The 23383-nt window shown below is 50.1% G+C and overlaps 1 protein-coding gene across 2 annotated transcripts in view; it reads left to right on the top strand.

Moving 5' to 3' along the window:
- Positions 1–22919, top strand: part of DDC (dopa decarboxylase) — a 78035-nt gene extending 55116 nt beyond the window's left edge. For both annotated transcript variants that reach the window (XM_004739387.3, XM_004739388.3), the window contains 6 exons: positions 7739–7815; positions 11926–11945; positions 14456–14554; positions 16525–16626; positions 19981–20210; positions 22520–22919. In XM_004739387.3, the coding sequence (XP_004739444.1) occupies positions 7739–7815; positions 11926–11945; positions 14456–14554; positions 16525–16626; positions 19981–20181 (499 nt within the window). In that variant the 3' untranslated portion in view covers positions 20182–20210; positions 22520–22919. The remainder of the gene's footprint in view (positions 1–7738; positions 7816–11925; positions 11946–14455; positions 14555–16524; positions 16627–19980; positions 20211–22519) is intronic.
- Positions 22920–23383: the final 464 nt, after the last annotated feature.

The following is a 23383-nucleotide window of genomic DNA, read 5'->3' on the forward strand; positions in this document are numbered from 1 at the left end:
GCAGAGAGAAAGGTCACAGAAAGTCTTTTTGGTGACATCGCCTTTGACAAAAGGCCATGTGAGGTGACTGACCAAGCAGTCAAAGTACCCAGGCTGGGATTGTTGGGGGGTGGCGCGAGGGGACCATCCATGCAAAGGCCCTGTGACAGCTGTGTGCACAACAGTGAACTCAGGTGCAAGCCACCAAAGACCATTTACGTGGTCCATGTGGATTTAAATTTGTTTTAAATCAGCTCTCCACATTTAAAATTACAACTTTTTCATGACTCACTAATTAATGTGAGCCCTTACAGCATCGTTTGTGTAGGTCAAAGGTGCGGGACTGAACAGTCCTGGGTGGGACACATGCCTTCCTGCCAGACTCAGCCCGGCTGGCCTCCACACTCAGTCCTGCCACCAGCCTGGCCTTGTGCACAGATGAACGCCAGGCTCTTGGAGCACACACACTTTAAGGATTATAGCTGTACGGCAGCTGAGCTGGTATGGGAATTGTCATCCCTATTTTACAGATGAGACAACCGGTTCTGCTTATGGGCTCACAGTTCTCCAGGCGAGAGCCACAAATGTTTAATGGCAATGTGGTCAAGTTTTAAAAACTAATGCTGAGTAGGGACATCTGGATGGCTCAGTCGGTTGAGCGTCTGACTGGTGATTTTGACTGTCCTGACCTCACGGTTGGGGGATCAAGCCCTGCATTGGGCTCTGTGCTGGACACGGAGCCTGCTTAAGATTCTCCTTCTCCTCCTCTCTCTGCCCCTCCCCCCGAATCGTGTTCTCTGTCTCTCTCTCTAAAAAAAAACAAAAAAAACCAGAACAAAACAAAACAAAACCATAGTCCTGAGCAAAAAGAATCAGATAGAGAATTATGAATCTCACAGGATGCAAATTAAGGATCCATGCACTAGGGCATCTGGGTGGCTCAGTGGCTTAAGCGTCTATCTTCAGCCCAAGTCATAATTCCAGGGTCCTGGGATCAAGCTCCGCATCGGGCTCCCTCCTCAGCGTCTCCCTCTGCCTGCCACTCCCCACTGCTTGTGCTCTCTATCAAATAAATAAATAAAATCTTACCCAAAAAACCAAAAAAGAATACACATGTGAAGATCTATATGCATTTTATAAACACGCAGGAAAGAGCATGAAGCTCATTAGAATTGTTCTGGATGGAAGGAGAAGGAATTAGAGAATGAGAGCTGGTTTTGGGTGGGAATGAGGCAAAATCAGGTCCCGTTGTGTTTCCATTTTTGTTCCAGCTGTGAACTGGTTCCACTTTCTCTCTACTGAAAATAGTCCTGGATTTGAGCCCAGGCACCGACAGCAGCAGGCCACAGGGGAAGAGAGGGACTGCTGCCTCCCTCCCGTTTGCCTGCCTGAGCTGTGGGTCCGCTGAGCACGCTTGCCCCAGCTACCAGGGGAGGGGGCCCTGTATATTTGTGGGTAACATAAGAGAAGGCAATATCTTGCAATATGGTGCCAGGCAGTGCATAGAGAATGAAAGTTGAGAGTCTACCCTGAGGCTCCTTTGTACTGTCCCAAATATCTATGGACTCCAGTATGAAGGTTTTGCTATTCTAAGAGCTTATTGCGGTAAAATGCAGTGTCAACACAATAGGAAACAGGTAATAAGACATTTCTAAGAACCAGGTTTCAGAAAGGATAGGCATCCCATTAGATCCCTAAGAGCTGAGAACAAACAATCCTAAATTCCAAATTTTTTATAGATATATCTAAACTTTTGCTAGTACAACAAGTATGATATAAATTTGTGTGTGTCCATGTGTTTTAGTGCTCTCTCTGGCTGTTTGTATTCTTTAAAATCAGAAGAGTCTCTCTTTTGTGTAATGCAATTTTACCAATGGTTAGTCTATAATTTAAAGTAAACATATTGGTTATTTTCTCTAAATATTGAAATGGACAAGATAATTGGAGTCTCAAAAACTTGCAATCATTATAAGCATAGTAAATACATTTCATAATGATTTCATTATTCTGTTCATAAGTTTTTTATTATTCATTTGAATCTTGTAAATATGAGCCATTCTGCCCAGACCTTAGTATCTGCTTAACATCAGATTTTCTCCAAAGAAAGCCTCAGAGTGCACATATGCCAAGGGCATGTATTCCTCTCCCTTTAGAAAGAGGCTTGGTGTCTTTTTACAAATAAAATTTGAGTTTTATCACAAGTAGTTTTATAGATTTTGCACTCTTCTGTTACACTGGATTTCTTCCGAAGTTTAGTTTCTTGGGAAGATGGTCCATTACTCTGTTAAGGCAAGGTTGGATGCTAGAACTTGTTTTTTTGCTTTGTTTTTAAGATTTTATTTATTTATTTGTCAGAGAGAGAGAGAGAGAACATAGGCAGGTAGAGTCGAAGGCAGAAATAGAGGGAGAAGCAGGCTCCCCACTGAGCAAGGAGCCTGATGCAGGACTCAATCATAGGACCCTGAGATCATGACCCAAGCCGAAAGCAGCCGCCTAAACAACTGAGCCACCCAGGCATCCCTTGAACTTGTTTTATAAGCATTAATGCACAGTTTTCTGTGGATCTTTTTGGTTTCTTTGTACTTCGGCCCCAGGGCCCTTTCCCATCCTGAAGGCTTTTCTCCTTTGCTGGCACCAGGACATAACAGGAGCCCTCATTCTGTGAGACTCACACACTCACACAGTGTTGTAGGGTTAGAGAAAGACAATGCAGATTTTCGTACAAGGCAGGAGTCCTCTCCTCTTAGAACTGTCTCTCAGGAATGTGTCTGAAGTCAGGGAGACACCGTCCTCACCATGAGGCCCATTCCGAGTGAGAGGGCTCTGCGGCCTCCACAGGCCACTTCCCTGTTTGCCCGTGAGCACATGTGTGTGTATGCCTGCACACATCTGTTTCAACAGCCTTCCTTCTACGACCCTGTCAACATCATGCCCGACATTGTCCACATGCAACAACCACAAACACATGTGAACAAAACTGACCCCAGAAGAAAGAGAGTGGATAAATAAACCAAAAAATCATACAGCTTTTTTTTTTTTTAAGGATTTTATCCATTTATTTGACAGAAAAAGACACAGTGAGAGAGGGAACACAAGCAGTGGGGAGGGGTAGAGAGAGCTGGGAGCACAATATCGGGGTTTGATCCCAGGACCCTGGGATCATGACCTGAGCCAAAGGCAGCACTTAACCAACTGAGCCACCCAGGTGCCCGAAATCTTACAGCTATTAAAGATGATTATATACAGCTCTTCTTAACATGGCTATATTTGATATAGTTATTAACAAAATTATTATCCATCAAAAGTTAATTTTCTCACTCAACAAGAGCTTCCAAATTCTCCCAGCAGCAAACGCTACCAAGCTGTTAAGCATGTCAGTTTAATCATGAGCGGACTTCACAGAGGGCAGCAAGGATCACGCACGCTCGCTCTCATGCCATGAAGTTCAGGTTCATTGGATTCCAAAACTGGATGAGAAGCTGGGGAAAAAAGCTATGGAGAAAGAAAAGAAAAGCGAGAAAAAAGCACAAAGTTTATTTGCTCACAGATTTAAATATGAGAATCTTGACATCAAATATTAGCATATAAAATTCCATGATGTTTAAAGGAAACAAGACTGTATATCATGACCCAAATGTATTTATTCCAGGGATGTGGGGTGGTTTAAAAATATTAGAAGGTTTTAAAATGTCATATGCTGTGTAAAAAGCCAAGGGGAAGAGAGTCATCATAGTAGGTGCAGAAAAAGCTTCAAGTGCAGTTCTTGATTCAATTCAATTTCAGCAAACAAAAATTTTAGTAAAATAGGAACGGAAGCGAACTTTTTATTCTGATGAAAGCTATCTACCAAAAAAAACTATAGTAAGCCCATTCTTAATGGTGACATATTGAAGGATGCCCTTTAAGATCAGGGAAGAATAAAGCTCCTCTAATTCATGTTCAGTTCAATACCTGCTCTCCCAGCCTGCGTAGAAAGAGACATAAGGAAGTAAAAGTATAAGGATTACAACAGAAGCCACAAAACTCCCATTATTCTCAGATGATGACTGCCTGCAGAAAAAAAAAATTAATCAAAGTATTAGAAAAACACAACAAAATTTCTAGACATACATCATGAAGGCTTTACATATACAATAAACAGCATGTATAATGGGGAGGGAGGGGCAGAAGGAAAGAGAGAGAGAATCCCCTGGCGGACTCCATGCTGGGGTGAAACCCAATGCCAGATCATGACCTAAGCCAAAACCAAGAGGGACACGTAACTGACAGCCACCCAGGCATGTCAGCACGGGTAGTTTTTTAAAATTGTATGTAGTATGGTAAATACTGTGTCTTTACAGTATTGTAATTTTGTAAAATTTATAATATTTGCACAATTTTGCAGTACTGTAAATTGTAAATAAAGAAATACCCTTTATAATAGCAGGATAAGACATAAGGTTAGGACAAAGGAAGGTACCAAAAGACCATAAGTTGTGAAGATTCTTGGGGAGGAAATACACAGGATTTGGAAGCCCATCCGACGTCCTCGCTGAATGAGGGGTGTGCTGTGCTCTGGAGAGGGAGGCTGAGCGTCAGAGCCCAGTAACACCCGAGTAAACATCTGGCTGGGTGTGTTTTTGGCACTCAGTGAAGCTGAGCCTAAGATTTACGGGGGCCCAGAAGAGCCAAGGGAAAAAGTCTGAGAACAGCGTGGCGGGGTCGTGCCCCATCCAACCTCCAGCATTGTGTCCAGGAGCAGCCAGCATAGCTCAAGCCGGACACGGCGGAGCACAGACCAGAGGGGACCGCTCAGAACCAGCCCGCGGGGACTGGGATTGTCTTCCCTGCTCCTTCTGCAGCTTCTCTGATCTAACGCAGGTGACCTGGTAGGAAAAGGAACAAAAAATGGTTTTTCACCGGAAGGAAACAGCAGGGGAGCGTCACAAATGCAAGGTGACTCCGCATCCTTAGAAGTCAGAAATACGCATTAAAATCCCGCCGGGGACATTGTCGGTCCGGTCCGATGATGTCCCCTGCACTGGCTGGTGTCCCGGACGCGGAACCAGAGGAGCTCGAGGCCGCGCTGCCTCGGACACGGCCTCCCCATCCCCGTTCTGTGACTGGACATGAGTCCCAGGCGCTGTCCTCCAGGGCACCGGGGGGGTTGGGGGGTTGGGGGCGGGCAGTGCGGTCTGGCTCACGACGAGGGACAAGCAAGAGGAGAGTGGACAGCCTGTGGTCTGCGGGTGGGGCCGTCCAGTGAGGTGGCCAAGTGAACTAGATCTACACGGAAGCCTGGGTCAGAAGGGCAGGAGGACAGTTGGGAGACAAAAAGCAGGTCCGTGGAAAATACACAGACAATGACGCTGTTCATCTCGAAACAGCTTCTGTTCATGTTTAGAAACGTGCAGGGGATGCCTGAGTGGCTCCCTGGGTGAGGCCGCGGAGGCTTGATTTCGGCTCAGGTCACCACCTCAGGGACATCAGATGGAGTCCTGTGGGGGGGGGGCGGTCTGCGCCCAGCATGGAGTCTGCTTGAGGATCTAGTGTCTCCCTCTGCCCCTCCCCCCACCCACATGGGCACTCTGTCTGTGTCTCTAAAATAAAGAAATAAATCTCAAAAAAAGAGAAGAAAAGAAAAGAAAAGACAGAAAGAAAGAGAAAGGAAGGAAGGAAGAAAGAAAAGCAAAATGATACCACAGATTACGTGGGACTTTGTATGGAAGATTATGTGTGGTAGAACTCTGCAGGGGTAGAACCATGTGTGCCACGTGGCCTCCTCCAAGCACCGGGAGGGGATAGAGCCACCCACTGAACTGTGAGGTGGACATATCATGATGTCCGCCCTCTTGTGGGGCTTGAACCCCGAACACGTTTGCATTACGAAGGCAGCGCTCCAAGGTCGTGGTGGGCCTGGGTGGAAAGGGCGATACGATCTTCTTGTGTGGAGGTCGGAGTTCTACCCTGTGCGTCATTCTGTTCCTCTCTAAGGCTGAGTGCAGAGCTTTCGCCAGTTCAGGGAGACCCGAGAAAGCTCTTAGGGGACATCCTCATAGGCTGCTGGGGGGGGAAGTTGCCTCGAATTCCTGCGTACACGTGCCTCAGGTCAGGTGCGATCCAATTTCTTGTCCAGGGTCAAAGTCACTCATGCCCCGGACGGCTCACTGTTGCTTACTGACAGAGTCTGTCTTTGACCTTTTGTAGAAACAGCACTTGAATGACTCTCCTGCGTAAATCTGGCCTCTTCCCTCCCTCCTCGCTGGTGAGCCACATCTTGCCTCAGTCTTTCGTCGCCCGGTTTTATCTTGTAGACTCTCATCATGTCGTATTTGCTTTCAAGCATACGTGACCATCAGACTGATATGTCTTCTCCAGTTTGCCCTTTGGACAGCCTGTTTGCCATCACACTGCTGCGAGATGGTGTCCGCGCCGGCCAGACCAGGCAGAGAGGCCATTATCGTAAAGCTCAGACCTCCCGTGCCAGCCCAGATACGAGATCCAACCCAAGCTCTCTGGGACCGTCACTGTGTCCGGAGTCTGAGGGCGTCTCATGTAGGACGACCTTCTCACCTTTAGCTTCTGTGCATCCCCCACACACTTGTGAGGCCAGTGCTAGGTCTGGACCGAGAGCAGGGATGCGTGCGCCCCTCCTAGCTTTCCTCTCCTGACATCCGTTCACCAGCTCTGCAGACACCAGTTGGGTGTCCCATACTGGGATTCCATTCCAACGCTCAGTATCTGGAATTATCGCAGACCCCACAGGTAGATGGGCTCCATTTCACAAGTCGTGGGTCCGAGGGGCCCGTACTTCTATCCAACTTCTTGTAAAGCTGGGGCCTCCCAGGAATCCCCTGCTCCTTCAGACTTGATAATCTGCTAGAATAGCTCATAGGACTCAGGAAGGCACCTCTCTTAGGTCTACCGATTTATTTTTTTAAGAAAATTTTATTTATGTATTTATTTATTTATTTATTTGAGAGAAAGAGAGAACATGAACGGGAGGAACAGAGTGAGGGGGCAAGCAGACCGTCGCTGAGCAGGAAGCCTGATGACCAGCCAGCTCTCACGACCTTGAGATCATGACCTGAGCCGAAACCAAGAGTCAGACACTTAACCGACTGAGCCACCCAGGCACCTCATTTACTGATTTATTATAAAGAAAACAAGTGTGTGTGGAGGACATGGAGCTTTCCTGTCCTCCCCCAGGGAAGGGCTCAGTCCCTGCACATTGATGATTTCAGCAACGCCGTTCCTCACTGCATACTTATGATAGATTGAATTGCTGGCTATTGATCACGAACTCAGTCTCAGTCCTTGCCTGTCCCCATGGTTCCCCAGAGGTTGGGCGTAGGGCTCAGCGTCTCACCCTCAAATCGACTTGGTTTTTCGGGCCCCCAGCCCCATCCTGCAGCTCCCCAGGCGGCCCTAGTCACGGAGCCTCTCATTGGCCTACGGGAGCCTTTCTTACCCCTCAGAGCTTCCAAGGGTTTTAGCGGCTGGGTGTCAGGAACCCACGATGAAAAACAAGTATTTGTTTTTTTTATTAGCTGGCCCCCTCAGGTGCTTGGAGTCCTGGAGATTAATGTTTTATTGTAATGGAGTTGGGGATGGTGGGCACACAGGTGAGGGACATGCTGACGGGCTGGGCCTCAGGAAGGGTCTCGAAGCAGGTGTGTCTGCGCTGAGCCCACTGGAACAGGGACCAGGAGGGAAGGTCCATGGGGGCCCATTCAAGGGTCTTCCTCATTAAGCACCGTCCTTTGTCCTCTTGAACCAGGGTGAAGAAGAGGACAGACCTGATAGGGGCCTTTAAGCTGGACCCCCTCTACCTGAAGCACAGCCATCAGGACTCAGGTAGGCCAGGAGCCTGGTTTTCTGCGACTTTCTGGGTTTGTTTTCAACAGAGCCGCGTTTCTCCTGGAAGCCAGAGAGGAAGATTCGCGTCTTTGGGGACCAACCTCTGGGAGCCGCTGCTTCCTGGGGTTGGGGGTTACTGAAGGGACCTCTGGCCGCCTCAATGCAGGAGCCGGGGAGGAGCCCATGGGGCTGGGGGTGGGCACCGCATTGCTGTCTCTACGGGTGTGGACCCCTCCTGTGTAGGACCTTTGAGAGCATGACTGCCCTACTGTCTCTCTAAGGGTGTGTCCACTCACACCAACACCACCAGGGGGACACGGGGTGCGCTGGGGGCTCGGGGCATGAAGTGAAACCCTGATGATGCCTGGGCAGGATCAGCGCGTCCATGTGTCTCTCACCTGTTGGGTCTGTAGACCTGCCCTTTGTGCCCATCATCCCTGGTGGGACCCAAGCCATCTCCAGGCCTGCATCCTGGCTCTGGGCTTCCCGAAGACTGGGGCCGAGAAGGGACATGGCCAGGTGCTTGCGTCATGGTGAGGAGCAGAACATTCCCCAGCACAGACAGAGCAATTCCTAGAAAACACAGAATAGCTCCTTTTGTCTGGCTGCTGTCCTAGGTCACAGCCAAACGTCACATCGTCAGTTAGTACAGATCGAGCCACGAGGGGTGGTGAGGGAGTGGAAATATAGATTCCTCTGAGATGTTTTTTTCCATTTTAAAAGGTTTTATTTATTTATTTGAGAAAGAGAGAAAGCACGAGCATGGAGGAGGGGCAGAGGCAGAGGGAGAAGCAGGTTCCCCACTGAGCAGGGAGCCAGAGCTGGGACTTGATCCCAGGACCCTGGGATCATGACCTGAGCCCAAGGCAGACACATAACCCACGAAGCCACCCAGGTGCCCCTGAGATTCTTACCAAAGAAATAAGAATCAAATATTTAGGAGAATGATCCCAGACAGCAATAGAAAAAAATTTTTTTTTCCTTTTGAAAAGCATGCAATGAAAATTTTCCAAATGTGAATAGTACTTACAGTTGTAATTACATGTGAATTTTCTTAATTTGCTCTATATTTTTACAGTTTTAAGAACATACTTAGAACTGTTTAGGAATTGTTCTCAGGTGGAGTGCAGACATGTATCCCCGTTGATGATTGCAGACCCCACACTCTGCTCAGATTTGCTTAGGACCTAAAACTGCCCTAAAAAATACAAGTCTAGATTGTAGAAATGGAACTGGCATGAAACACTGAAATTCTGAAGTGATTGCCAGGCTCCCATATTACAAAAAAAAAAAAAAGTATCTCATGTTCAGATAATAAAAATCTTTGCAATCGCGACAGTTAAAATGCAAAATGTTGCCCTTAAACAATGAAGTGACTCTTGGAATGAGGTTGAACGAAGGACATCCGAGGACGGCTCAAGGCGTACGGACACATATTTTATGTTGCTTCTATAGGAAGCCTGTTTCTTCTTCTTCTTCTTTTTTTTTTTTTAGGAAGCCTGTTTCTTACTGGAGTATTTGCTGTGGCTGTTAGAGATGAAAAATATTAGTTACTTGTGTTTTCCCCTAAAACAAAAACAAAAACAAAAAAACCCCAAAACCCACAAAGCTCTCTAAGTCAACAATGATGGTGGCCCATTTTGGGTTTCACAAGTAGATCACCAAGATCAGCTTTACGGTTTTATGGCCAGCGGATGTAAGGGCATTTTTATCCACACAGATTCAGCCCTAGTGCCGCTCGGCCTCCCATTCCCTGAAATGAACCGTGTTTAGAATATTCTACAGGGCATTTTAAAAAGATCCTTCCTATGTAATAAAGAAGACTCCTCAACCCTCTCAGGTTGTGGCACTCGGCTCGCTAGGCTGCCGCAGCCTGCTGCCCCGCTTGGAGGTCATTAGGACGCCCCCTGCTCATCAGGGGGCCCTACACAAAAGCCTCCCTCTTGGTGAGGTCTTCCCAGATCTCTCCACTGGAGCCGAGCCCTCCCGTCCCTTCATGGCCCATGAGTCTCGTCACGCGGCCTTCTCGCTCACTGGCTTCATGTCTGTTGTCCCACTGTGTCCCTGGAGCCTCAGACCCAGTCGTCCTGCGGCTGGAACTCCACTGGACCCTGGGGATGGTGGTCGGCAGCAGCAGTGGGAGCGGTCGCCGTCCCAATGCGTCCCTGCTTCTGCCTTGGTCTTTATACATTCATCTCCTTGGACACTTGTCAGCTGGGGCAGCCGGGCATGGGACATGGAACCGGGACCCAAATAAGCAAGATTTGTATTTTTTTATGTGATAGAAAATTCTGTCACACAGGTGGCCATGCACCTGTTGCATAGATTTTTCCAGATAAACTCTTTCACTAAAAAAGCTGTACCTTTGGAAACAAGAAGCATGAAGGGTGAGCCCAGAAGTCCCCAGAAGCCCACTGCCCAAGTACATGGGCTGACATCCCGCGGCGGCGTCTCTTGCCAGTCCCGTGGACGCGTGGTTTGTTTCTGCTGCGTTTACAGCACGCCATTGACACAGGGAGGAGCTGCTCACACCCCATCCCTCCTATGTCGTTGCAAAGACTGACTAGGCACGTGATGCTTATTAAGAAGTCAGCTTCGTGAGGACAGCTGCGGTCGTAGGACACTGTTGGCACAGGGTCTTGCATTCCTCGTGTTCACAGCAGACCCGTGTCAGGGCAGCTCCTAGCCGGACCCGGTCTTCAGCGGGTCCTTAAAGACACAGGGCCACCGAGACGTAGGCTCCTTCTCTCACTTACCTTGGTGTTTAGCCACAGAAGCTTCTGCATCGGAAACCCACTTCGCGCTCTAGTGCTGCGTCTGGTGGAGTCGTCCCTGAAGAAGGAAATGTCCTCTGTCCTGCTCTGTCTGTGTGGCGGCCACTAGCCTCACGTGGTTCGTCAGCCCTCAAAACGTGGCTAGGCTGACCGAAGAACTCTGCGTTTGAGTTTATTTCGTTTTGATTCGGTGTAAACGGCCCCGCATGGCTCGTGGCTGTGGCGATGGCGCAGGGACGTGAACTAGACAGGAGGGTCACAGGTTTGCCTTCACCCAGGACGTCTTCACCCACGAGGTCATCTGCGTTTCTAACAGGCTGTTGCCGAGTGCTCATACATGCCACATAGGTGTTTGCTATTCTGTGCATCTACGCGCCCCTGCCGGGTGCCCCTGCTGTCGATGTTTGTTCGACAACTTTAGATCCCTTGGAAATGTAAGGTACACCGCTCCGCGGAGCGGGGAGGAGGCGTGTGCGAGGGCATGGTGACGGCATTCGGAGGATGGCTGTCCCACCTGCCCTCTGGGGCGGCGGCAGCCCTGTGATGGCCAGCCACCATGGCTCTTCCTTGGGGAAAGGGAGACACCGATGAGCCCCAGCATGCCTCGTCTGGACCTGCACTGGGGGATCGGATGTGCAAAACACAGGACTGCCGCTCAGGTTCATAATTCCCAGCTGATCGCTGACCTAAGACCACCGAGCAGCAACGCCCATCCGAGACTCTTTGCTGGAGTCCTGCCCCTGACTAGGTCCTTGGCTCTGGAGCTTTACGCACAAGGGGAGACTGATGACAAGCCAGACATCTGAAGCCATTTGAATCCAGGATGAAGGCATGAATCCAATGGTGACTCACCAGCATCTGCTCTGTGCCAAACTCTGGACTAAGGTCCAGGCATTCAGACATGAACACGCATCACAGGTCTGATTCGTGTCTTATGATCTAATCATTCTGTAGACTACAAACCCACCTCCCTGTGCATGAACTAGCGTGTGATGAAGGCTCTACAGATCTGAGAGCCAAAGTACTACTGGGCAAGAGAAGAAAGCTTGGGTTTTGTGCTGACAGAAGCAGAGAGAGTGAAGGAATGGGAATCCACTCGTACCCCAGCATTTCCAATTTGTTCTGGGCACCCTGCCCTCTGGAAAGCCCCTTGAATCTGTCACCATGGAAAGTGCCACAGAGCACACCCAGCCCAGCCCTCCGTGGTCTCACGTCTGGTGCAAGAGATGACGGATGAGACACAAGAAATGTATCTTGAAAATGAGAAGGATGGGGCATGTAATCAACCAAAGTGTCTAATGGCTTTTTTTGCTTGTTTGTTTCTCTTTTCCAGGGCTTATCACCGACTATAGGGTAAGTGGAAGATATCTCTTGCTGAGTCCAGGTCTCAGGTAATGGAAAATGTGAACCCAGTGTTGGGTGTTGTCATGGGCTGTCACTTCTGCTGTCCCCAGTTGTGCTCAGGATCAGAGTCATGCTAGAGGACACCCTCTCCCTGGGTCCTAACTAGCAAAACAAGCCAGGAGGTGGACAGCTCTGCTCAGCCCACCGGCTCCAGGTCTTGGGTTAGGAGGAAATGATCTTGCCTGCCCCTCCAGCAAGAGGTAGGAAACTCTGCATTCAGTCTCCCCATGAGGACGGCACCATCCTGACGGCCAGCCTCCTTTCTCAGCCAGGAGCTATGTGCTGCACTGAGCTTCTCACAGATGAGCAAGGCCCCCTTCCTCCCTCCCAGACCCCAAGGCTAGCGGGGAGACAGGGCACAGATGGCCACACACACGAGGACAACCGTTCTGCACACCACTGGGAGCTGCTGTTCTGGGACAGATCTCCATTGTGTTGCTTCCTTTCTAGTGGCTCTTTCTGACCTGAGTGAAAATGTCCCAAGTCCTCAGCTAGCCCTTGGTAGTCCAGCTTTTCCTTATGCCATTTCTAATGCCCTGTGATAACGAAGTCCCAGGCGTCGTGTGCTGCCATCTCACGAATTATATGTCATGTGTGGACAGTTTTCAGTGGGTCCACCTGCTGATCCTGAAGGACCTGCGTCCGGGCAGCAGCCGACCCTCACTGACGTTTGCCAGGCACAAGAGGTCCTCCTGGATAAATGTGCATCCTGTGCTACTGCAACCCCCAGCAGGAGGCAGGGGAAGGCACAGGGGCATTCTCAGCAGATGTTTCACGCGTAATGAATAAACAGATGAAATTTACAGAGGATCAGATTAGAAGGACGGGGGATTATTTTGGAGCCTAGAGTCTTCTAAAAACTGATGCACTTAAGTTAGTCCTTAGAATAGCATCTCCACAAAGTAGGAGAGGTCACATGGGACAAATGCAGGGCATTCCCGCCAGGAAAGAACACACAGAGCCGGAGTGTGGGAGCCTGTGTCTGGGCCCTGGCCATGCAAAGGGCCTGGGGCACCAGTCTCACACTATGAGTGTTGTTCCTTTCATCCCCTTATCACAGGCACAAGTGTCACCTACCTCCCACCTGACCCTCTCCCTGTGCCACAGCCCTACAGGGCCCCTGACCCCATCCTACAGGCTTACTACTATCTTAGCTGGAATGTAGGGACGTCTTTCCTTTTCGACATGCTCTGGAGCTCTTTTAAGGTTTCTTCCTTTAGAATGAATTCTGGACAAATGCCATGGAACCCAGGCGCTTCCTTGACAAGGGAGTGTTGGGCTCAGCAGACGAAGAGAGAGAATATCATAGAACATCATCATTTTGTTCAAAGACATTGGAAGCCCCAGTCTGAGGGGGTCACAGCCTCCAGGCTATGGAGGAGACCCTGGGATTCTGGGCCGTCTACCAGGATAGTTCGGGAAGTGTAGGATGCAAAGGGTAAGCAGCCCCTTGGCAGGGCTGTGGACAGTCAAAGGGACAGTCAAAGGAGAGGGACATGAGGACAGTCAGCACCAAGAGGAGGGAGCTGGGAACACCTTGCCAAGGGGTTTTACATCCTGTCTGCTCACGAACGCAGGCCGAAGATGGAAAGGTAATGCCATTTGCCTTCAATGTACCTGGTCTTGGACAAAGTGAGCATCGTTAAACCCATTTCACAGATATGCGTGCACTACGGGAAGGTCCAGTCTGTGCCCCCCTCCCCCCTGGAGCCCCGCATCCCCCAGGCCCATCTGGAAGCTCCACCCCACAAGGGAAGGTCCGGGGAACAGAGAGGAAGCCTGAGCTGCCTTTGGCATCTTCCTTGTAAATGCCAGAATGTGACTATTTGGAGAGTCACAATGAAGTGTCCCTGCTCTGTGGTCCCAGACGGCCCCATCACCCTGCCTCCCTTCTGGGTCCCTTCTTGCTGGCCTTAGTACATTTATAACCATCGGAGAGCCCCACAGCCGGAGGAGTGCTGACCTGCTGCGAACTGAGGACAAACTAAGGAGACCTCTTTTGAGAACCAGCACATTGGGGCTGCACTTTCTAGTGACCGTTTCTGTTGCTCTGGGAAGGGGTGCCGGGACATCACAGGGACCACACTGGGCAGGAGGTGTGGGTTTTGGCTTCCTACCTTCCTCCTTCCCGCAGATGGAGTGGCCAGCAAGGAACCCTCTCGTGGCCCTGCTAGGTGGTGAGCTCCATCGAGCGCGCACCCCACAAACATTTGCTCCGTGAACACGGCGCCTCCCCAGTAGCAGAGTCTTCCATCCTCATCTGTCTTGTTGCCTTGCAAAGACTCTAGCTGCAGACTCTGCTCACCCCATCGTCAGCTTTCCCATCCACAGTGGCACGTGGCGGCTGGCCAGGGCACCTCCAGGGAGTGAGCTGCCTCGAGAGAAGCAGGTGCCTCCTGGGCCTGAGGAAAGCTCTCGGCACTTTGCTCCCTGATGCAATGTTTTCTGTTCTCTTTCAGCACTGGCAGTTGCCTCTGGGCCGGAGGTTTCGCTCTCTGAAGATGTGGTTTGTTTTTAGGATGTACGGAGTCAAGGGACTGCAGGCCTATATCCGCAAGGTGATGGTGCTTTCTTTATGTATCTGGGTCATATTGGGAAGCTTTGGAGACTGCAGAAACAAAGGAAGATGTCTGAAGAAGCAAATATCTGATAGTTAGTTTGGCCTACTGAGGTTAGGATCTTTAGAAGACAGTCAGTGCATGATTACGGACCTTCTGGACACTTTCATGAAGATGATGGCTGTCAGGTCCAGGGGATTGCAAAGGGAATGCTCCCCACGGCCGGTCCCCATGGTCAGTCCCCCAGCAGGGTCAGGCAACGGTGGCTGGGCAGTGGCGAGAGCTCAGGATGTCTGGTTCCCAGACAGCTAGCACAGGAGTCTTGGAGCTGCTGGGGATGGATGGCCTCTAGCCTGGGGGCGCTCTATGCAACCCCCGAGCAGCAGCGCACGCATGACCTTGGACCTTCCTGGGGAGAGTGGTGTCCCAGCAACCTCTGTCTGAATAAATGAACCACACGGCTGTGATGAGCACTACAAAGTGAGAACCGCTGGTCGACTTCAAGCCCCATCACCCTGCCTTTTATTTCTTTAGCAATCGAGGAAACTGAGGCCAGAGGATGAGCTGGGGACACCCTCCCCCCCTGCCAAGGACCACCCATTTAGCCGGCTACAGACGGCTACTGATTTCAGCTGATTTCTGCCGTGCTGGCCTCCTTCCTCAGCCATGGTGCTGTCCTGATGGACAGAGGTCCTTGGGCTTCATGGGGGCAGGGAACCTGTGGTATCTTCGGGGAAAGTGTATGGAGATTATGAGAACATGTTCTCAAATATGATGAGGATTCCGCTTCTGTGGGGAAGGAAGAGAAACGGTTTCTCTCTCCAGATGACTCCAGCTTTAAGCTCCGGGGCCACTGGGTGTGATTCGGCTGCGTCCTGTAAAAACACTCCATGCCTGCTCTGAGCAGACTCCCATCTGGCTTACAGAGAGGGAGGGATGGTCAAAGCCTGTCCCTAGGCAGGTGTCCCAGGTGTGGAAGTGGGGCGACACCTGCCAATGCTAGTCTTTGGTGCCCTCTAGTGGTCATAGATTTATGCTGTGCCTGGGAGCAGCACAAGGACACTGGACACTTGGGGCTGCTCTCGAGTCCCTGAGCACTGTCATGAGAGCACCAAGCCGGTCCCGGGAGGGGGGGCGGGTATGAGCAACAGGTGCACAGACCGTGGCAGGCTTGTTCTCTGTGCACAGACTGTTCGAACCCCTTTGGGGATCCGTGAACACCTAGTTGTCAAATAAGGTGGTGAATTCAGTGAGAGGAAGGCATTAGTTGAATGTGGCGGGGACTGTCACTCTCATCCCTTGGTGACAACCAGCCAGAGCCCCACAGAAGCCAGAGATTCGGTGATAGAATCACCCCCTTAGTTTCCTTATCTGCAGAGTGGGTACAACCGTGGTGTCACTTGCCATGGGCTGTGTGGGGACAGCATGGTGACAGTGCTGGGGTCACTGTCTCTTAACTCACATGCTTAAATACCCATCACGATGTTCCTTCTGAAATTCTAACCAATTGTTTGGTGGAATTAAAAGTCCCCCAAACAGAAGAACGTATTAGTTGGTGTTTCTCTTTCCTTCCCTTTTTTGGTAAAGATTATTTATTTATTTGATTGAGAGAATGACGAAGGGAGGGACAGAGAGAGAAGCAGGCTGCCTGCAGAGCAGGGAACCCGACTCGGGACTCCATCCCAGGGCGCTGGGATCATGACCCGAGTCAAAGGCAGACACTTCTCCAACTGAGCCCCCCAGGCGCCCAGTAGGTGTTTCTCTGAAGACACTAGTCCTTCTGTCAGGGTAGCGAGCTTCTTCCCAGCCTGTGTGGGGACGGCTGGCTGCTGGGTCACATTCACAATTGAGAAAAATGGCTAAGTGAGTGTACATGAATCAGTGGCGTGTCGTCTAGGAAGGTTTTCAGGTGGCTGAGTCCGGAGCCGAGTACTGTCCAGAAACTGAGACAGATGCTCTTCCCTTTCCAGCACGTCCGGCTGGCTCACGAGTTTGAGTGTTTGGTGCGCCAGGATCCCCGCTTTGAAATCTGTGCAGAAGTCACTCTGGGGCTGGTCTGTTTTCGGCTAAAGGTATGTGTGTCTACTTCAGTCTTCATTCTCTTTGATGGTGACAGAGGAGAGATCACTCATCACCTCCATCTCCAAACTGGCATGCTAGGTCCCCAGCAACCAGAGACGTCAGCATGCGTTTTCCCATCTGGGGTTCACCCTCCTGGCCCTGACCCAGCCTGAGTGCCTGCAGAGCCCTGGGCACCTTCCTCCAGGAGCTGTCCGCCCCTCCTCAATCAGACTGAGACTTCTCGCTCGTGTAGATCCTTGGCCCTAGAATGCTCTCCACTTCCTCCACGCACGCATCTCTGTCCCTGGAATGCTCTGAGCACTAACCTGTGTGCGGGCTCTGTCCCAGCTCAGCTCCAGGCCCCAGCCCAGACCTGCCAATCTGGCATCTTACGGAGCCCCTCCAGGTTGCCAGGTGCACGCAGGGATTTGAGAAATGCTGGTCTGTGGCACTCTGCAGGCCTGCTGCCTGATGAAGAGGGTGCTCACTGCATTGGGGGAAGCTGGCCCAGAGGGCGGAGGGCACAGGCCATCTCTGCTGGGAATCACAACTACATTTCTGAGACGTCTCGGAAAGGCGCTGAACCCACAGGTGCCATATTATTCTATTTTGTACAAGGGAGACTGGCTGGGAGCCTCACCTGCCCAGGCTCTCAAGCTGGCTGTGCCTTCCGTTCCATTGGCTTCCTTGTTCATGTGCGTGGAGGCCATCAGGAGGAGGGAGGGGACCCCTGCTGCATGGTCAAGGTGCTGTCATCCGCTTACCATATCCTCCCCCTCGCTGGTCCTTGGAGCTTCAAGGTGGTAATGAGAACCAGTCGTGAGAAAGCCTGGGCTCTACAGAGAGAGTGGGAAGCTCATGTTCCTGTGCAGGGCTCGGTGAGGGGGTTGTGAGCTCTGTGCAGAGTGCACAGTGGTGGGGCCTGCCCATGTGCAGGGGACAGGGGACCGTTCTGTCGTGGTAGGGCATGGGGGAAGCCTCAGAGCATTGGCGTCCCAGCGGCTGCGTCCCCAGAGTGGCCACTGACTGTAGGTCAGCTGACGTCAGTGTTTAGGGGGCATGCTTTGATGCCTTTGCCATGGAGAAGACGTTTTGTTTTGTTTTGACTGCCAGTGTTCTGGACGGACTTCTATTTTTTATTTTTCACAGTTTTATTGGGATGTAATCCACACACCACACACCTTGTCCATTCAAAGAACAGTTAGGAGATGAGAGGCGCTGACTACCCCCACAAAGCCGGAAATCTGTGTATAATTTCGACTCCCGTCAGACTGAACCTCCAACAGCCTACGGCTGACCAGCAGCCTTGCCCAAAGCACAGGGAGGGGGTCCCCTATTTTGTATGCTGTGTGGATTATACTCTGCGGCTTACCTTAAAGCGAGCCAGAGAAGAGAAAATGTTAGGACGAGAATCACAAGGAAGAGAAAATACATCGGCTGTGTCGCGCTGGATTTATTGAAAAAAATCCACGTGTAAGTGGACCTGTGCAGTTCCTACCGGTGTCTGCAAGGGTCAGCGGCACACGTGGTGAGTTTAGCCTAAGTGTGGGGTCGGGCAGCCGTCACCTCCCCCAGAGCAGAGCCCCCAATGCCATCCTTGGGTGCCCCCAATCTGCTCTCGGGCTCTATGACCCCCAAACCCACCTGCGTGTGGTCCCGACCCCTTTTCTCCCGGGTGGCACAGCGCGTCGCCCCATTCCAGAAGCCCCGGACGCTTCGCAGCCAGCAGAAGTGTCCCTCTGTGCATCTGTGTGTTCCTTCCATTCCACTGATCCGGTTTCTTCTCCAGGAAGCTTGTTGTTTGGGCACATGGTTCATGTTTCCATCCTCACATCTACGGGCTCCTCCTTACCTGCCTGTGCTGTGCTGCCCCGGTGTGGATTTCAAGTCCTCTACAGCATCCGAAGATTCAGATACATAGTGTGATTCCCCTCCCCTCCCCGACCTCCCTCTTCTCTCCTTCCTGCCCTCCCCCTCCACTCCCCCTTCTTCCCCTCCCCCTCCTCTTCTTTCTTTCCCTCCCCCCTTCTCCTCCCCACTTCCTCTTCCTCCCCTCCCCCTCCTTCTGCTGGTCCGCCCCTCCCCCTCCCCTCCTTCCTCTCTTCCTCCGGCACCTCCTGACCCTCCCCACTCCTTCTTCTCTTAGGTCTTCTCCATGCTTGGTGTCTTACCGTATTTAAGAGAAGACATACCTTGCCTAATCCATTTGAAAATGGGAAGCACATTTTCCTAAATAATGTGTTTTTCATTTCTGTTAAATTTCTTCTGTTAATTTCTGTTTTAATTTCTTCTGAGTCTTTAATTTCTGCTGAGTCTTCCTGGTAAAAATCCTGCTGCTTTGTCTCATATGTCCTTCCGTCTCTAGCCTCATCCTCCAATAGGACAGGCTTTGTCTAGACCCGGGCACATCAAGGGCTTCTGAACTGCCAGTTGTCCCAGTGCCTCTCCACGGGACGCCAGCAGGAGCCCCACCGAGGCCCGCAGCCAGCAGCTGGGAGGGTCTGCACGGGTCCACAGGCCAGTCCCCAGTGTCTGGCGGGTGTTGGAGCGGGACTGGACTCCTCCTCCCACTGTCCTTCCTGCTTCTCAGTTCTCAAGACAGAGTGAGAAGGCAAATGAGAGAGCCCTGGGAGGGCCACAGACCGGGGATGAGAGGCCCACTCCCCTCCCCCCTTTTACGTTTGATGATGGGGCTTAGGGCCCTGCAGGTGCTGCCTGGAAAGAGAAGAAAGTTGACAGGAGCTGGCGGGGAGGACGCAGGAATGGGAGAGGGGCTGCGGGGGCAGCGGCACCCAGCAGGGGAAGGGAACCCCCCCCCCCCCCGGCCTCAGTGTCTGCTGCCTGGCCCAGGAAGCAGGGGCTGCTCCTTCCTAGATGGGGACCACCCCCGCCCACCAATATCCCCTTAGCCCTCTAGTTCCTGGGCAGTTTTCCCAGAGTCTACGTTGACTGTGCTCCGGTTCTGTGTTGCTGAGATTTCTTCTATATGTTTCGGTGGGACCCCTCACTGGTGCCGCTTGAAGCCTTAGTTCTACCGTTTAAGCTCATCAACATGTGGATGTAGCTGAAGCTCATCACATGCCTAGGAAACTCCATTTTTCTTGAAAAGGCTGGTCCGTGAAACAGTCACCTTTGGATAGTAATTCAACCCTGAAGAACCTGTCTTGTAGCGGAGGCTAGAGTCTTTCACGGCCATATCAGTCCCCTTGAGCTGAATTCCTTACCCTGGTAAAAGAAGGGCCAAGGGTGCAGTGGCCTCTCTCACGGATGCAGAGCGGTATTGCCAAAGGCTGGCCTTCCTTGGTGACCCATTGAAGTCCAAGTCCTCAGGGACCTCAGCATGGCCCCTCTGTCCATCTCTGCAGGGGTCCAACAAACTGAACGAGGACCTTCTGGAAAGGATCAACAGTGCCAAGAAAATCCACCTGGTCCCCTGTCACCTCAGAGACAAGTTCGTGCTGCGATTTGCCATCTGCTCCCGCTTTGTGGAGCTCACCCACGTGCAGCAGAGCTGGGAGCACATCAGACAGCTGACCACCGACCTGCTGAGAGCCCAGAGGGACTAGAAGCCCGAGCCGCAGGGAAGGTGCTGCCGGTAAGCCGTCCCCCAGCTCTGCCACTCCACGCTGCTGGCCCGGATTTCCTCTACCTCCTTTTCCAGAGGAAGGATCCGCACCCTGCTATGATCCTTTAGGAACTGAGATGTGTTTCTGCTCTGAATATTTTCTTTCTCTTTCTTTCTTTCTTCCTTCCTTCCCTCCTTCCTTCCAAGATTTCATTTACTCATTTAAGAGAGCGAGAGAGAGATCAGGAGCAGGGAGCAGAGGGCGATTGAGAATCAGAGTCCTGGTTCAGTCTGGTTCAGATGGAATCAGAGGCCTGATCCTGACTCAGGACGGGATCCCAGGACTCCCCCCGATGCCATCATGACCTGAACCGAAAGCAGAAGCTCAACCAACTGAGCCACCCAGGCGCCCCACTTTGTTTGCTTTTATATGAGACTATCAATCCTCTTTCCAATTTCCCGTCAGATTTCTTCCATGTTGATGGACACTACTTACTAGTATCACAAACATTTATATTAAACTGGACAATGGCAGATAAATGAACATTAAACATTACAAAGGGAATTTGACGTGACTGATGATTTATGCTTCTCTTTTTCTCTCTCCCCTCGCTTCCCTGTTACCCATTTACTATGACCCATGGCGGATGTGGAACCTAAGTGTATTATGTAATTTATTTTATTGATTGCATAAATTTTTATCTTGTTTGCTCTAAATTTTCACTCTGAATATAGGAAGTAATGCTAAAAAAATCAAGAGTTAAAGATCACATTTCATATATGGCTCCCAGCTGTGAGGTCCAAGATGCAACTTCTCTGTCAAAGCCTGTGCAGAAATACCAGATCCTTTTCCTGGTATGACAAGGAGCTCTCTTAAAGGGGCCCAGCCTTCCCAGAGCCACTCCAGACGTCTAGCTTGAGCATCTCTGAAAGGTGCTGGAGAGAGAGCATAGTTTCACTTATTTCCTTTGCTCTAAGATAAGAATGTCTACACCTGTGTGTGGGGCAGGGGGTTTGCATAAGTGCTGTAAGATTTATACAAAACAGGGGCACCTGGGTGGCTCAGAGGGTTAAGCCTCTGCCTTCGGCTCAGGTCGTGATCCCGGGTCCTGGGATCGAGCCCTGTATTGGGCTCTCTGCTCAGCAGGGAGCCTGCTTCCCTCTCTCTCTCTGCCTGCCTCTTTGCCTACTTGGGATCTATCTTTCTGTCAAATAAATAAATAAAATCTTTTAAAAAAAAGATTTATACAAAACAAAACCATCTCAGGCAAACACTCCTGGTTAATATTTTTATGGCCCTATGTTTCCACAAAGCTCACCACAATGTATCATATCAGGATCTTTATTCCCCTGTGTCCCTAACAACAGAGTATCTGTAGTTCTGAAAGGTGAGTGGAAACAAAGTCTCATTCCTGACAGAGGGCACCTGGGAGGCTTAGGTCATGATCTTGTCCTGGGATAAAACCCCGTTTTTGGCTCCCTGCTTAGCTGGGGAGTCTGCTTCTTCCTCTCCCTCTGCCTCTCCCCCTGCTTGTGTTCTCTCACTCTCATATACATAAATAAAATCTTTTTTTTTTTTTTAAGGTCACAATGACTGTGAAGTCATACATGTTATCAATTCAAAAGATACAAATGGGGGGCGCCTTAGTGGCTCAGTTGGTTAAGTGTCTGACTCTGGATTTGGGGGCAGGTCCTGATCTCAGCATTGTGCATAGTCCTTCTCTGTGTTCTAATGACAGGTATATAAAATACTGATTCTTTAATTTTTTTTTAATACAGCTATATGTTCATATATATGCTTTTAGGCTCTGTGCTGGACGTGGAGCCTGCTTAAGATTCTCTCTCTCCCTTTCCCTGTGTCCCACCCCTACCGCTCCTGCCCCCTCTCTCTCTTAAAAAAGAAACAAAACAAACTGTAAATGGGATTAAATTTTTAAAAAAATATAACAATGAATCATAACACATGTACTTTGGGGGGCCAGGTTAATTTGCAATGAAAACCTGAGTACAAGGGCTTTATTTGTGCTTGCTTGAGATTATCCTACCAAATCCACATGGTCATAACTCCAAGAGAGAGAAGGAACTACCCCCATTTCATGGAGGGTAGAATCTCTGGCACAGATGCTGGCTGGCATTGGTAACATGTGTCCAAGAGAAGCCAGGCCAGCCTCTCAATCTCGTGGCTCACAGTTCATATCCGTCTATGATGCACAGTTCCCTCCAGCTCACTGGAGAAATAACATATTCTTCTTCTGCATTCTAATGAGAAGTATACAAAATACTGATTCTTTAATTTTTTTGAATGTAGCCATATGTTGACATATATGTTTTCCCTGTAGAGATCAGAAGATGAAAAGAAGTCTATCTGAACACTGGAAAGAGGAGGCAATAGACATTATTCAGGCTCCGAGGACCCAAGCCTGCATGTGACCTCACCCTTCTTTCTGTGAAGTTCTCCAGAAGCTCGTGATTCTATCTGTTCACTCTCTTACCAATGAAAAAATGTGACTCACTACAATCCCGGTGCATGTAGCTTTTATTCATTATTCAACTGTGACTTTTGTTGATTAAGAAATCATAGGTTTTCACACTCTTTAAGTCGTCAGTGGTGGGAGATATTTTACTGAGATATTTTCCTAAGTGTATTATGGGATCTAGGATCGTGGGACTTGAGATTATACCCGTGGTCTTTAAATTGTTCTGGCATGTGGCTCAATGCTTAATAAACTATTTGCAGTGACGTGGTGACTGTGCCTGGTAAGCATTTTTTGACTCTGCATTGTACCCAATTCATTGTGGTAATGTGCACTTAACCTTTCAAAATGGCTGAAGATATGGATGGCATCCTTGGATATTTTTAAAAATATTTTTATTTATTTATTTGAGAGAGCAAGAAAGGGAGAACAAGTCAGGGGAGCAGCAGAGGGAGAAGAGCACAGAGTCTGATGTGGGACTCCATCTGGGACCCTGAGATCATGACCTGAGCTCATGGCAGACACTTAATCAACTTAGCCACCCATTCTTGGGTATTTTTAAATGGCATTCTTTGCACCAAAAAAATGTTAATGTTAATGTCAGGGGCTGTTCTCGATGCATTAGGAACATACAGGTTTTACTTAGAGATGATTCCAACTCTTGAAGAAATAAATTCAGAGCCAGGACTCACAACCGCAGACCAAATTCTACTGGCGTGTGGGGAAAGG

The sequence above is a fragment of the Mustela putorius genome, unplaced genomic scaffold (assembly GCF_011764305.1).
Source record: "Mustela putorius furo isolate JIRA1106 unplaced genomic scaffold, ASM1176430v1.1 tig00003845_pilon_pilon_pilon, whole genome shotgun sequence".
Classification (NCBI taxonomy): Eukaryota; Metazoa; Chordata; class Mammalia; order Carnivora; family Mustelidae; genus Mustela; species Mustela putorius.